The 13,281-nt window shown below is 38.1% G+C and overlaps 1 protein-coding gene and 1 long non-coding RNA gene across 5 annotated transcripts in view; one reads left to right on the top strand and one right to left on the bottom strand.

The window, feature by feature from the left end:
• Positions 1-3,463, top strand: part of PTPN12 (protein tyrosine phosphatase non-receptor type 12) — an 81,515-nt gene extending 78,052 nt beyond the window's left edge. For both annotated transcript variants that reach the window (XM_075024765.1, XM_075024764.1), the window contains 3 exons: positions 692-722; positions 1,789-1,905; positions 2,521-3,463. In XM_075024765.1, the coding sequence (XP_074880866.1) occupies positions 692-722; positions 1,789-1,905; positions 2,521-2,582 (210 nt within the window). In that variant the 3' untranslated portion in view covers positions 2,583-3,463. The remainder of the gene's footprint in view (positions 1-691; positions 723-1,788; positions 1,906-2,520) is intronic.
• LOC142029770 (uncharacterized) overlaps positions 1-13,281 on the bottom strand; it is a 29,851-nt gene that overhangs the window by 3,306 nt on the left and 13,264 nt on the right. Inside the window, exons 1-3 of one of the 3 annotated variants that reach the window (XR_012650019.1) lie at positions 8,412-8,926; positions 7,640-8,003; positions 1,831-1,884 (exon numbers count right to left, since the gene is read on the bottom strand). This is a non-coding gene — a long non-coding RNA (uncharacterized LOC142029770). Of the gene's footprint in view, positions 1-1,830; positions 1,885-7,639; positions 8,004-8,411; positions 8,927-13,281 lie in introns of those variants that run through there. The other 2 variants (XR_012650021.1, XR_012650020.1) reach the window with 2 other exon arrangements.

Raw genomic sequence — 13,281 nt, 5'->3', positions numbered from 1 at the left:
GCTAATTCAAGCTGGAGGAGAATTGCGGTCTCTTAGTCTAACCTGCTGCATGAAGCAGGGACTCAGACCAGGCTGCTCAGGGCTTTATCCAGTTGGGTCTTGAAAACCTCCAGAGATGGAGACTTCCTATTCTCTGTGGGCAGCCTGTTTAACTGCTTGATAAATTTTTCCTTATATCCATATTTATTTTAAACAAACCCTTTTCTGCCCATCAGATTGCACTTTTCACATCAGTCTACTAGTTGCTTAAAGTCATCCAGCATAAACAGCTGGCAAAACTTCAAAAGCATATAAATCCTCTTTACATTCATGCCTTTTTTTGTGCATCCCCAATATACTTTACAGCCACCTTTACGCAACACTTAAAAATGTGACCAAAAAGATAGATGTGAATTTTCAGGGACTGTAAATTTAGTATGAGGACTAACCTACCTAATTTTGCAAATAATTTGTAATGTGGCTACTTTAACTTTTTATTAAATATTAAGTAAGGTTCTGATAGTAAATTCTTTATTAACTACTGTAACATGTTTTGTCATGTTATAGCAGGTCAGAAATGCAGAAGCAAGTAGATATTTCCACTGATGATGTATATTTTTTTAAGAAGTTTTCGTCATCTTAAATTTTTGGTGTTCTTTTAGTATTTTGGAAGCATTTTATAGAATTATTTTAAATATTTTTTTATTAACAGGGTTTGAAAACAACTTCACCTATACTACCTGGTAAGTGATGGAAATTATTTTTTTAAAAAAAATACATTTTTCCTACCTAACAAAAATTTTCCTGGACTTGGCTTTTGCTCTGAAGATATCTAAGTATGTTGTCAAAACACTGGTATTTCTGGAAGGCCTTCTGTTTTTAAAGCTTCTAAGGTTTTCTGAGGAAGCAAGTTACAAGTCTAATTTAAAAATTTATGTTAAATTTTGGGTGTGCTAAAATAATGAACACCAAAAATACAAAATTTAAATGGATATTATAATGACAACATTTTTTCAGCTTAGTTAGAACCTTCCCATGTTATTGCAATAGAAATTGTAAAAGTTGGTGAATTAATTTCTTTAACTTCATAAAGACAGGAGTAAACATGAAATAAATTCAGCAGTGAAGTGTGTATATGTATGTATGTGTATATATATATATGTATGTATGTATGTTGCATATTTACCAGTGTTTTATTTTTGATCTTTTGAAAAGGCTTCAGTAAGAAGTGTAGGCTATCAGCTGATGTTTAACTTTGCAGCAAGCTGCTTCAGCTGTAAGCTTATGTCTGCCATGTATCTTCTGCTTGTGCTTGAATGGGCTTGTACAGTCCTTTTGGAGCTGCGTGTAGATTTTTTTTAATAAATTATTTTTTCAGAAATATTACAGATTTGCTTATAGGGCAGTTATACAAGTAATGCAACACAGAGTTACCTATCATGTCGTCTTAAGCACCTTTAGTTTAGAAGGAACATGAACAGATGCATTTATATTAATGTATTAAACGGTACTGTGAGCTCTTGCTATAAAAAGGTGCTAGATGGGATTTTAAATATCCATACAAACTTTAAAAAAAAAATCCATATCTGGCAAACAGAAATGTGTCACTGTCATTGAACATCTGCGTCATAAACAATTTTGATGTATGTTTTTTAAAGTATGAGAAATTGGCTTTTAAATCTTTATTTTTTAAAATAATATTTGATGCAAGTTGTGGTCTGGACTGAGCTTTACTTAAAAATAGCATTCACACAGTGCTGACTAAATGAATGTTACAGTAAGGGGGGTGTGTGTGTGTGTGTTTTCCAGATCGCCCTGAAAGAAGCAACAAAACACCAACTGACATTTTACCTCAGATTTCTTTTTCTGGTTCCACTGATACAAGAGGTCAAATTTCAGAATTGCCTGCAGAAGTAACAGATATTGGTAATTACAGTTCATTCAAAACATAATGACTAGGTGATTTAAACAGAAGATTCATTAGCAGTACTAGTTTGGATAGCTGCTACTACTATCTTCCTCCAACTTGCTGAGGTGTGGAACCCAGCCAAATAAGCCTGTCTTGTCTCTTCAGCATTGCTGAAAGAGATTTTTCCCAGAATGAGAGATTCAGTCATTCTTCACTTTGTTTTTTTAGAGTGTATGAAATACGGAATTATTCAAATGGGGTATGATTTCTGTAGAGCTCTGAAAACTTTCAGAAACAATACCCCAGAAAACTGCTTTGGTATGCAGAGAAGGAAAAAAAATCAATAAATGATAACAAAGGCTGTATGTAATACTGTATTTACTGAAAAGTACTTTCCAAGTGAGGTTTAAATAGTGAACTGTAATTAGATACAAACATGAAGAATTTGTATTTTCTGGGGCCATAGTGCTTTTAGAGTTCCTAATACTACAAAGTCATTTTCTAGCCCTGAGAATAAAGCTCTTGCATAAGAGCTGAAGCATATCTTACACTGATCCTTCTGACTGCTGCCAACATTTGTGAGACTGCGTTGTCCGAGTGGACAGAAGTATTAAAAACATTTCTTTCCTTAGGTTTTGGTAACCGCTGTGGAAAGCCCAGAGGACCAAGAGAGCCACCTTCAGAATGGACATGATCCAAGAACCAATGGACATACTATCAATAAATTATACTGGAAAACTCAAGTGCCACTGAGAGCTAGAAAAATAGTATTCCACTTTTCTGGGAGGCAACTAACACAGAGCAGTGTAGATCTAACTACCAAATGGTACACTCTTACAGTACATCCCATGCAAAACTTTAAACATTGTTCACAACAGTGGATTCCAGTATTACAACTTAACTTTTTGCTGGGGCCATCTACCTGCCTTATTACACTTAGGAGAAAGTATTACATATGATTTATTTTGTAACTTCAAGTATTATTGCCTTAATGTCTTTTAACCCTGTTACACGCTGCTTGTAGACATATGTTAATATAGTAATACTTTTGACAGATTGTGTTTATGGACTACTTTTTGCTAACGTTTGATTACCATGTATGCATTATTTTGTATATGTACAGGGCAAGTAAGTATATAATTTGATAAAGTTGCAATCATAAAATATTAACAGAAGATGTAAGAAATCTCTGCATGATCTAAATTTTTGTGTACCTTATTTGTAAATTATTTGCCCTGAAGTTTTAGAAAATAGTTTCTGGGGTTTTTTACAAAAATTGCTGGACACAGACAGCCAGAATTGCAGGTTAGCAGAGATAAAGATTGTAATACATTTTGTAAATTGTAAGCAAAAGGTTATTTTTATATTATATACTGTTTAATTGTCAGACCTAATTTGTTCTGGTTTTCATCTAGTCATGGAGATTCAGTAAGTGCCTTGAAACAGTATTGAATTCTCTTAGCCTGTGTATGTTACTTCAGTGTTTTGAGTTCATCTGGAATTAGATTATAAAAAAATATTTGTATGTTTCTAGTATATTTGACCTGCCAGTAAAAGAGAAACCATTCTACATAATCAACACTCCTTAGTTTTCATTTTAATGTTTCATCAGTTGCAATCTTTAGAAAATTCATCTCTATCAACTTTCTGTATAATAGGATTTTACAGTTTTAATATGGCGTGTTTCTAATTTGGGAAAACCAGAACACACTGGTAAAAGGACTGTTTAAATACCACTGTCTTCTCTTACAAATGGTAAATACCATTTTTGTTGTTCAGCGACTGTGTATGTAAGAAAGCAACTTATATGAAGGTTCACATAGAGCCCTTGCAGCTACACTGTATCTTGGCAATATATTATGTCAAGAGTCAATCCTTATAAGGATTCCTTACTTAAACTTTTCTGTAATACAATCTTTAAATTAAAGAAAGTCAAAATCTCACTATGGGTGTTTTTACTCTTAGGAAAAAATCTGCATTCAGAAGCAAACTAAAATAGAGTGAAGGATGGCAGTCTGGCTTAGCTTATAGATCTCCTACGTGAACAAAATAGTGAACCTCAGGATTTTATTTTTAGAAACTACTTTAAAAGTTTTGGCTAGCAATGATACTGGAGAAGTGAAGAAGAATGTTTAGAGGAAAAAAAATTATTTTAGTGAAACTATTAATCTGATCTTTAGCCATGGAAACATTACATCCAATTTGCTACTTGTACCTTTAGGGCCTCTCTGCTAAAAGAAAGCTAATGCCCAGATAGCAGCCGTATTATAACTTCCAAGAGGTACATAACTTGCAATTACTGTCTTTGACTGTGGATTAATCACGATGTATTTGGTACTCATGACAGACTGCCTAGCTGGGGAGCTCTTTCAAAGAACTGTAGGCACTATAAATACTTATCTTAACTTCCCATGGATATAGTTTTGCAATTATTCATTTAAAAATAAATACTTCAATGATTTATGTCATTTGGGATAACCTATATCAACTAGATTTCTGCTTTGTAAACAGTTCAGGCAGCTGGAACATCTTGCAGTTGGCAGAATAAAGTTGGCCCGAACTTTGTTCCCCTTCCCCTGCATTGGAGATGATTAGCTTGGACTTCCCCATTTATGGATCTCCTGTGGTTTTGTAATGCATGATGGGCTGTCATCACCACTGGACAGTCAAAATCATCGTAACTTTTTGAAACAACTGTTAAACAAGAAAATTTCCAAATATGTTTTGGATGTAGTTCTTAAGGATCATTTCCATATTTCTCTACCAAGAAAATACAGAACTGTGGGGATTGTAGATTTTCTGCTTTCCATGTTTGAATTTCAGTTAGAACAAGGGCTGACAAAAATTTGCGCACTATATACAGGCCATCTGGTAATGTTTAATTAAAGTGCATCTGCATCCAGGTTCATATTTTTTCCCTTAGATTTGCATGGATTTGGATCATATTCCAGACTGAGTTCATCATGGAAAGTTCTCAGCCTTTCTTTGCTTTAGCAACATGAAACTGCGATTGTCCTGTATGGATTTTTGTATCCTTTGACAGACCTGTTTTAAAACTCACTGTTGCCTGCTTACATTCATATGAGATTTATATTTTCACCTAGTTCATTTCAGGTAAACTTACAGATTTAAGTGCAAGGCAAAACCTGCCCAATGTCATTACTTTCTGTATCTACCCTTGTAGGTGGTACAGCGATAAGCACAGGGTTGGGTGCTGTATGCTGGATAGTTTCACATCGTAACTTCGAAATGTTATCCAGTCTTAACAGCTTCTTCAAAAAACAAGACCCTTCTTTGCTGTGGTTTATTTGAAATTGCATTTAAAGGGGTTTATATTATTATATTAGTTTGCAAATTATCACTGAATACAGATCTAGACCAAGTCACTTAATACATGTATTGAAATCAATCACAGAATAATCTTTCCTTTCATTTAGCTCCAGTCTTCCATGTTATTTTTTCCAAAAGCAGTCTTCAACTTCAGTCTCTAAAGCTTTTATCAGGCATACAGTTGACTTGATCACTGTAGCAAAGAACCAGTAACACTACTCAACCCAGCTATTCTTCTTAATAACCACTGCATTGACTTGTTCCTTCAGTATTTTTCTAATATTTTCTAATATTCCATTTATTAAATTTTCTACATGTATTAATATTGAATACATCCTGCAGTAAATTATCACATCAAGAGAAGAATGAGTTTTCCATGTTTTAGAAATGTAAATTGTCAAGTCTCAGAAGAAAGCTGACCTCTACTAATATCATTGCTCATCTCTATTATGCAGCATATTTTAGGTTTTGTATTGATTTGGCAAGTAGCTTTCTACTTCTTAGTAATCAGAGCATTACTTGAGCATTTTTATTTCTTACTTATCTGTTAGGAAAGCCTGCTGCATTTACATGTAGTTTTCCTTAAAGAAGTTTCTAACTTGGGAACTGTGCAGAACAATGAAAAATCTCAAAGAATTACCTCTGGGGTTTTGTATATTGAAATCTCAGATTGGATTTCTTTGGAGACAAATTTCTAAAAGCATGACTGCAGATCAAGTGTGACACAGTGACTGGGCTGCTGGAGTCGTTGCTTGTAGCTGTAGATCATACTGTCTTTAAACAGTTTTTTTACTGACAACTGAACACATATATCTGCATTTGAGGATTAAACTGTGTTTCAGGTTGTAATTCCCACTGTGCCACATAGCACTTGGTATGAAGTGGCCACTTATGCTTTCATATATAGTAAGTACAAATTCCATGTTTTTAATGGAGTAGTGTTACCACTGCTGGTTTATTTCAAGGTCGTTTAGCACAATAATGTATCTCATCTATATCATTGTGCTTTTCACATACTTGATAATACTGTACTGCTGGTGACAAGTGGCTCCTCGTGTTATCTTGTGGATGTGGAAGGAGAGATGTACAGCAATTAAAGCCACTTTCATCAAAGTTGAGCAGAAGCTTTGGGCTCCAAAGAAGGAGCTGGGCAATGACTGTATCTTAGAGCATCTGCTCTTTGGCGTACCTGAGGATTGAGGAGGTGGTGGTAAGGAAGATGGTTGTGAGGCAGAATTGAGATTAGGGAAGCTCTGTGTAACCTGGACACTTCTGAGACTATCTGGCCTTGTGCCAGGCAGACAACCCACAATCCAGCTGTAGCCATGCGTAATTTATTCAACTCTTGATTAACGTATCGGCTTAATGTAAGATGGTTAAGATGTTTTGATGACAATTGGCGAGAACAGTTATGATTGTTGAAGCAAGGGAATAAGCTAGTAAAAAGTGAAGATCATGAAGATCCAGGGAAAAAACAATATAAAAATTGCTTTTTTGTTATTATGATTTGCAGTCTGAAAATATTTCTTCTACTGCTAGATCACAGAAGAAATGAGAGCTAAGCCTTAGACTTCCTGGCTGGAAGGAGGGAATGGATTGTCAGCGTTAAGGAGGTGATAAGCCTTGGACCACACAGAGCACACAGCAAACAAGACCGTGTTTCTCCCAGTCTTATTTGGCAGTTCAGCTGGGTTAAGAAAAGTTTGCAAACACTGGCGAGGATATCCTAAGGTATAATGACCCAGACATAAAGGCTTTTTTGTTATTTTTGTTTATGCTGATTTGTACTAACAGCAGGGGAATAGAAGAATAAAGAAATTTGAAAGTGTAATTTGAGTTTAGTAACTGACTTGCTGGCTTTCAGACCACTGGAGTGAAAGGGTTTATGTGTTGCAAAGGCAGTGGGAGCAGTAGTAAGGGTGGAAAAGGGAGAAGAGTATCTCTGAGATCTAGTCAGAGTAGTTGGATGATGCTTCTGAGTGGGAAGGACAGAAAGCCAAGACTGCTGCCTGTGAGGTGTGTTCAGGAGAGAACACAAGGTGTACTAAAGATCAATTTTAACCTTAAAAAAAAAAAAGTTTGAACAAGTCACAATAAGTAGTTATGAATACAAACTGGTTTTATAATGTAGCAAGTTACTTCAAATTCATGAACTCAAGCTTTAACATAGAATATTTCCATTATGAATATTACCCAGAGGCAAACCAGTATCTTTTGGGCAAAAATACATGCACAGCTATAACCGGATTTTGTTGCAGTCAGGCTGAATTTGTCTAATTGAGTAACTGTCCATTTATGTTGATATATTTAACTGAAAGTATTTTCTTCCTCCTCTCCCATAATAGGAATATTTGCAGGTCAATAGACTGAATTGGTAACTATCATACCTCTTAAGTGTACGGTGCCTGATGGAATACTAACCTGATTTACTGACCTTGTTAACAGGAGCTTATGAAGCAAAGTAGCCCTGTCATCTTGTCCAAGAGATTGGTAACGTGGGCACCTGCCCTGGTGCTGGTTCTTCCATGGATGCTTACAGCTCTTTTCCTCCCACCTTCTCTCTTGACTCAACATTTTCCTCTAATTCATTTCTTTTCCAACTACCATGAGAAGAGTGCCTTTTTTCCAGTAGTTGTCTTGGATTTTAGTTGTTTGGTATTTTGCTGCACCAAATTTTATTTTGACTAAATCTTGCATCTGCATTTGTGTCTTCTCTTCCTTTTAGCCATCTGGTATTGTGTCTCTGTGGCCAGGTTAGTCACTCTTATTTAGGCAGATGTAATACCTGATATGATGGGTGAAAATGGACCAAATTCATAAGTGCAAGTGGTTTCTTCTATTCAAGTCTTACTTTGCAGACTTTACCATAAACAAACAATCCTACATGGGATACTTCCTTCCACTGGCCGCATGGGCTGGATCACTAGGTTATAACTGGTATGGGACCAAGACTCAGACTTCTGGGGGTTTGTTTTGGTCATGGTGAGAATATAGTGTATTTTGTGTGTAATACAACATCAAGTCAACAGAGAAATACTATGACACAATTTAAAGAGAAAATTGACACAGTGTATCCTAACAGTATTTATTTTATTATTTTTTTCCCAACTATTATTTCTCACTCATGCAGCTCAACTGGAGAGAGCAGAGGTAGCTTACTCCTAAACAAAGTTTAAGTACAAAGTGTAAATACCTGAAATGATCATGCAGTGACTTCCTTTTTCTTATCTTCATGTTTTTCCAGGGTATCAAGTTACCTAAAAGTGAATTTCTTTAGCCTTGCAGGAGCTTGTGGGCCAAGAAACTGCATACGAATCCTGGGTAGGAAGGCAGCTGATGGAAAGCTGCATACTTTCCTAAAGCAATTGGTTTTGGTTTGAACACGGTTCTCTTTTGGCTGGTACATAAATGTGGGCTGATGTAACTTTGGTTACGTAGTAGTCTGCTGTTTTTCATCTCCCATGTGACATCAAGTACATCTGTCAAAACAGTTTGTCTTATTTAGCTGTAGTAAATAGCAGTTTCTCTGCCCTTACTAGTAAATCAGTAATGCAGTAGCAGGCAGGAAGGTCAAGTGCAAGCAGGGGAGTACAGCGGAAGAGTGCTGGATCTTTAGAAAGCAGCAGTCTTGCAGCAGGGGAGAGAACTGTAAATTTACTTCAGCAATGACAAGAAAATTATTTGGCATATGGCCAAGGAATAACCTTCAGTCCAGACTTGGCACTTCTGAACTGAGAGTGTGACTCTTCCTCCTGGGGAAGGCACTTTGCCTTGCCCAGCAAAGGGCTTCTGGGCCCATCACTTCAAGGAAAACAGCTTTGACTGCTGCGTTGGTGGCCAGGCTTGCTTTAAATGTCCCTAAATGCCTGCACAAGTCAGTTATTAATTTTCTCAGGCTGAGGTAGCTTTTGTGCTAGTCACTCCTTGGTATGTCTTCTCTTTGTCCCTCAGTTGCATACCTATTATTTATATTTGCCCTTCTCATACAGGACCTAGAAAGTATACAAGGTGCTTGCAGATGGTGCTCATTACAACCTTGGGTTGTGGGACTGCACTAAAGCCTCTGCCAGGCTTCTGACCAGGACCCATTGTGCTAAAGGCTGTACAAAGCAAAAAGGATATGGGTTCCTGCCTGCCCCCCCCCAGTCACGGGCAGGAGTGCAAGGAATCTGTGGTAGCACTCTGTGGTGGAAATAAAAATGACACATGCAATCTAAACAAGATTGTGTTGTGTCTCAGTCAAGGAAAATTCTTAGAGGAGGAATACAAACAGTGAAATGGCTTTAGAAGAATTGAAGGAAACTTGCAAACTTGAGAGGCAGCATGGAAGAAATTGTAAGGTTGGCCTTAAAACTTGGAGAGGACCATGAAGGCTGGCATGACAGGTCAGTCATGCAAAAGTTGATCTCTTAGAACAGCATGAAGGGCAAAAGTAAGGGTGTGGAGGACACTGAAGCTGAAAACAAGTAGTTCTGTTAAGTGTGATGGAAAACAGCAGAGCAAGAGGTAAGATGAGGATAAATGATGCAATTAGCAAAAGTCTGGAGGGCAGCTGTTTTCTCATGGGCATAAGCAAGACATTTTATTTGTGAAGGTGAAATGAGATGGACAAGAATTCTGAGAAGATAAGGTCTTACATGTTCAGCAGGAAAGACCTGCAAGATCTGACTAGCCCAAATCGGAGCACCTGAAATCCAGGTGGAAGGGAATAGGCATCAGTGATGGTTGGGATGGTCGCAGCAAGCACAATGATAAGGAAAGTGGGTAGGAAAGGGAAAACAGGAGAAAAGGTGCGATTAAGCCAAATGGAACTTCAGCTGATGGCTAGGTGTCTTATGAAAAGAGAAAAGAAATTGTGTAACACCTTTGTACAGGAGGAGACAAATCTGGATTGTAAGAGAACACCTATGTGATAGTAGGGTTTGTTAGGGACTACTTGGAGTGCCCATGCTGCTAGAAGGCTTGGGGGAGGACTCTCCTGAAGTACGCTGAAAGTGTTAAAAAGATGGGAAAGAAGTCAGAAAAAGCATGAGCCACAGGAAGAATAATTTTCAGGACAGTGTGAGGAGGAAAAGGATCCTGCATTTGATGTGTCTGAAATCAAAAAGCCTTTGGAAACTGGTTTGAGAGAAGCCAGGTTGGACATAGCCCAAAAAAAATTTCAGGAGATGAACGCAAGAAGTGAGCATGGAGGTGAAAATGAAAATAAATACTAAATGTTGTGGGGAGCAAAACGCTCAAGCATTACATTTGCCCACGTGCACACACCCATAAAGACACTAAAGAGTGTATTGTGAGGGAAAAGAATAGCTTTAAGGGGAAGAGCAAAAGACAACAGCAAGATGGAGATCAAGGTTAGGATGGAACTGAGGGCAAGCAGAAAAACTTCAGGAGAAGAGATAAAAAATGCATGCATTTGATGGAAGAAATATGAGTTGTGAAAGAGGTAAATCAGTGGGAGAAAATGGTGCAGTTAGAGATTCCCTACAGTTAAGGGAGGGCAGAGGTCAAGGAGGATTTGAGGAGCTGAATCAGAGGTATTTCAGCTTCTACAGGGGGACCCCTCACTTGTCATAATTGTTTCTGTGTAAAGCTCACTTCCACATTATCCCTTAAAGCTGTGCATGTGAAGGTTTAAGACACTTATTGAAAGTTTACTTCCCTTTCTTTGAGGATGAACATCTGTGTAGACCTGCAGTGAAAATCCCTCAAACGTAGATAAAGAAAAATTCTCTAGCTCAATGCCTCTTCACTCCCACTCCCAGCTGAACTACAAAACACAGGTGATTTTGACCTCTGAGCCTTGTCTGGAATGTTACCATTAAGATATGTGTATGAAAGCTCTGGTTCACTCTTTCTCAAAGGTTTATCATATTCTTTGCTGTCAACAACATGCAAACAATGTGTAAATACATATTTATGGCAGCTGTTGGCTCTCTTGACACATACAGAACTGGAGAACATTAACCTAGTTGGCTGGGACTGAAATGAAGGGTGATGTGATAGAAATGACATGACACTGATGTTTACAGGCTCAAAGACAAGAAGATTTACTATCTTGAGGGCTTTTTGTAGCAATATAAGTGCAAACCACTTTAAAATTATTTAAATTGATAAAGCATAAGCTGAAACTTTCTAATAAACTGTATAGAAGTAAACTCCCTACATCACAGGGTTCTCCATATGTACAGGCTGGAAATAAGGGCATAGCTTCTTGCGAAGTCAGGTGTTAAGCATCATCAGGGTTTCGCTAATTCAGTCTGAAAGTCTTAAAAACCTGCACTTGACATTGAATATGAGATCAGTACATGTCTGTCCATACCATGAAATGACTAGTGCTCCTGATGGAACTGCAGTTGTTTTTGGAAGTGTACACTTACTTACATGGCTTTCTAACAGACTGCTTCTGCCCTGTCCTGGTTGCCAAACTGCAAAAGTACCCTCACTCAGCTGCAGGTTCTACGGTATGCTGTTTCTTTTGATTCAGAGCCTCTTCTTGCTTTCTGAGTATCTTTTTATTTCCAAGCATGATAAGCAGCACTAAAGAGGCCATGCTCAAACTCTGCTTCTAGGGGTTTTATTGTTGCTGCTGCTGCCATAGGTGTGATTTGGTAGTGAAAGCTCAAATGCAGTTGGATGATACAAATGTAAGCAAGTGTGCTTGGGGTGCAGGCTGAGTCCTGGTAGCCAGCCAGGTTAGTACAGCTTTCGGCACTGTGCAGTCCCAGCTGCTTTCCTACTCAACTGGGATTTGCCCACAGCACTGGGGAGCTCCTAAATATGAAGCTCTTGCCTGCAGCGTAACCCCGGCACACTGCAGCAGACAGAGAAAACTGAGCAAGAGAGGGTTGGACTAGAGAAAGACTAGAAATGAAAATCACCTTGAAATGGGGAGTTTGAGGAGGAACAAGGAGTTAAGGACTTTGGATAATGCCAGCTTCATGTAACTGAGCAAATATGCAAGCATATACAATTGCATGCAACTACAACTTTGAGAGTTTTCTCGATGCTTGAGGGAGAAGTAACACCTCAACACTATGAAAAAGTTGCAATTACAGCAGCTCTTCACCAAAGAAGGGCCTTTCAAGCTCTGAGGAGTTGAAATAGCTTCCACGGAAGGTTATGTTGTGTGGGCTAAAAAGCAGGGCTAAATGCAAAGAACGCATTAAACTAGGACACAGTGTAGCTGGGGCAAGCCACTGCAATGCACCTACTGGCCTGCTGGAACCCTCAGCATATTTTAGGCCTGTTAAGATAGTGAGGAAGACTGCAGAGTGGGTAGTAAGTCCTGGTAGTATTCAGCAATAGCCAGGCTCTTTCTGACATGAATTTTTCTGACCATTTCAATGTGTGTACTTAATCAAAACACAGATTTGTTGAGTGTTGGGCCATCAGCTAGAGCTAGAAAATACTTTTTCTGCTGCAATACTGTGGGATCCCCAATCACCCTCAAGATCTGTACCAAATGCTGAACTTCATCACTTCTAAGACTGTACGTGGCAAAAGCTTAGTATTCCCAGTCTTAAAACAGTGAGTAAATAAAATCTTGTTTGCCTGTGTGCTCAAATCTCACAGTCTGAACTTCTGGAGTAAACGGTCTTTCCTTGAAGAGACTTAGCTGAAAACATCTTCTGTTTTGGTCTATTAAGTCGTTGTTGCAGTAACAGTTGGTTTCTTTAACCACTTGATTCTTGCCCCTGAAAATATAGGGTGTCTGTATGAAAAACTTACTGTGGTGAAGCCAAGGCAAGAAATTAGTTTTGCATTTTGGCTTAAATCGTGCAAACAGTTACATGAGTAACTTATGCATGTAAACAGCCATAGTGAGCTCAATGAGGCCATTCATCTGTGGAGTTAAGCATGCGTGTAAATGTTTGCAGTTCTGGGGCTCTCATAAGGAGAGCGGTTAGCTCTCTCTTTGGCAGCGCGACTGAGCTCCACGAATTTCAGCTAGTGAAGTGGAAGTTGTCTTTCACATCTACAATTCCCATTTTGATCCACAGAGTTACAGTCCTTAGTGTAAAAGATCACAGGCATGTAAGAAAATTCATCTTTTGGGTAGG

The sequence above is a fragment of the Buteo buteo genome, chromosome 4 (assembly GCF_964188355.1).
Source record: "Buteo buteo chromosome 4, bButBut1.hap1.1, whole genome shotgun sequence".
NCBI classification, from domain to species: domain Eukaryota; kingdom Metazoa; phylum Chordata; class Aves; order Accipitriformes; family Accipitridae; genus Buteo; species Buteo buteo.
The sequence above is the reverse complement of the archived record's forward strand: the minus strand, read 5'-3'. Positions and strand labels throughout refer to the sequence as shown.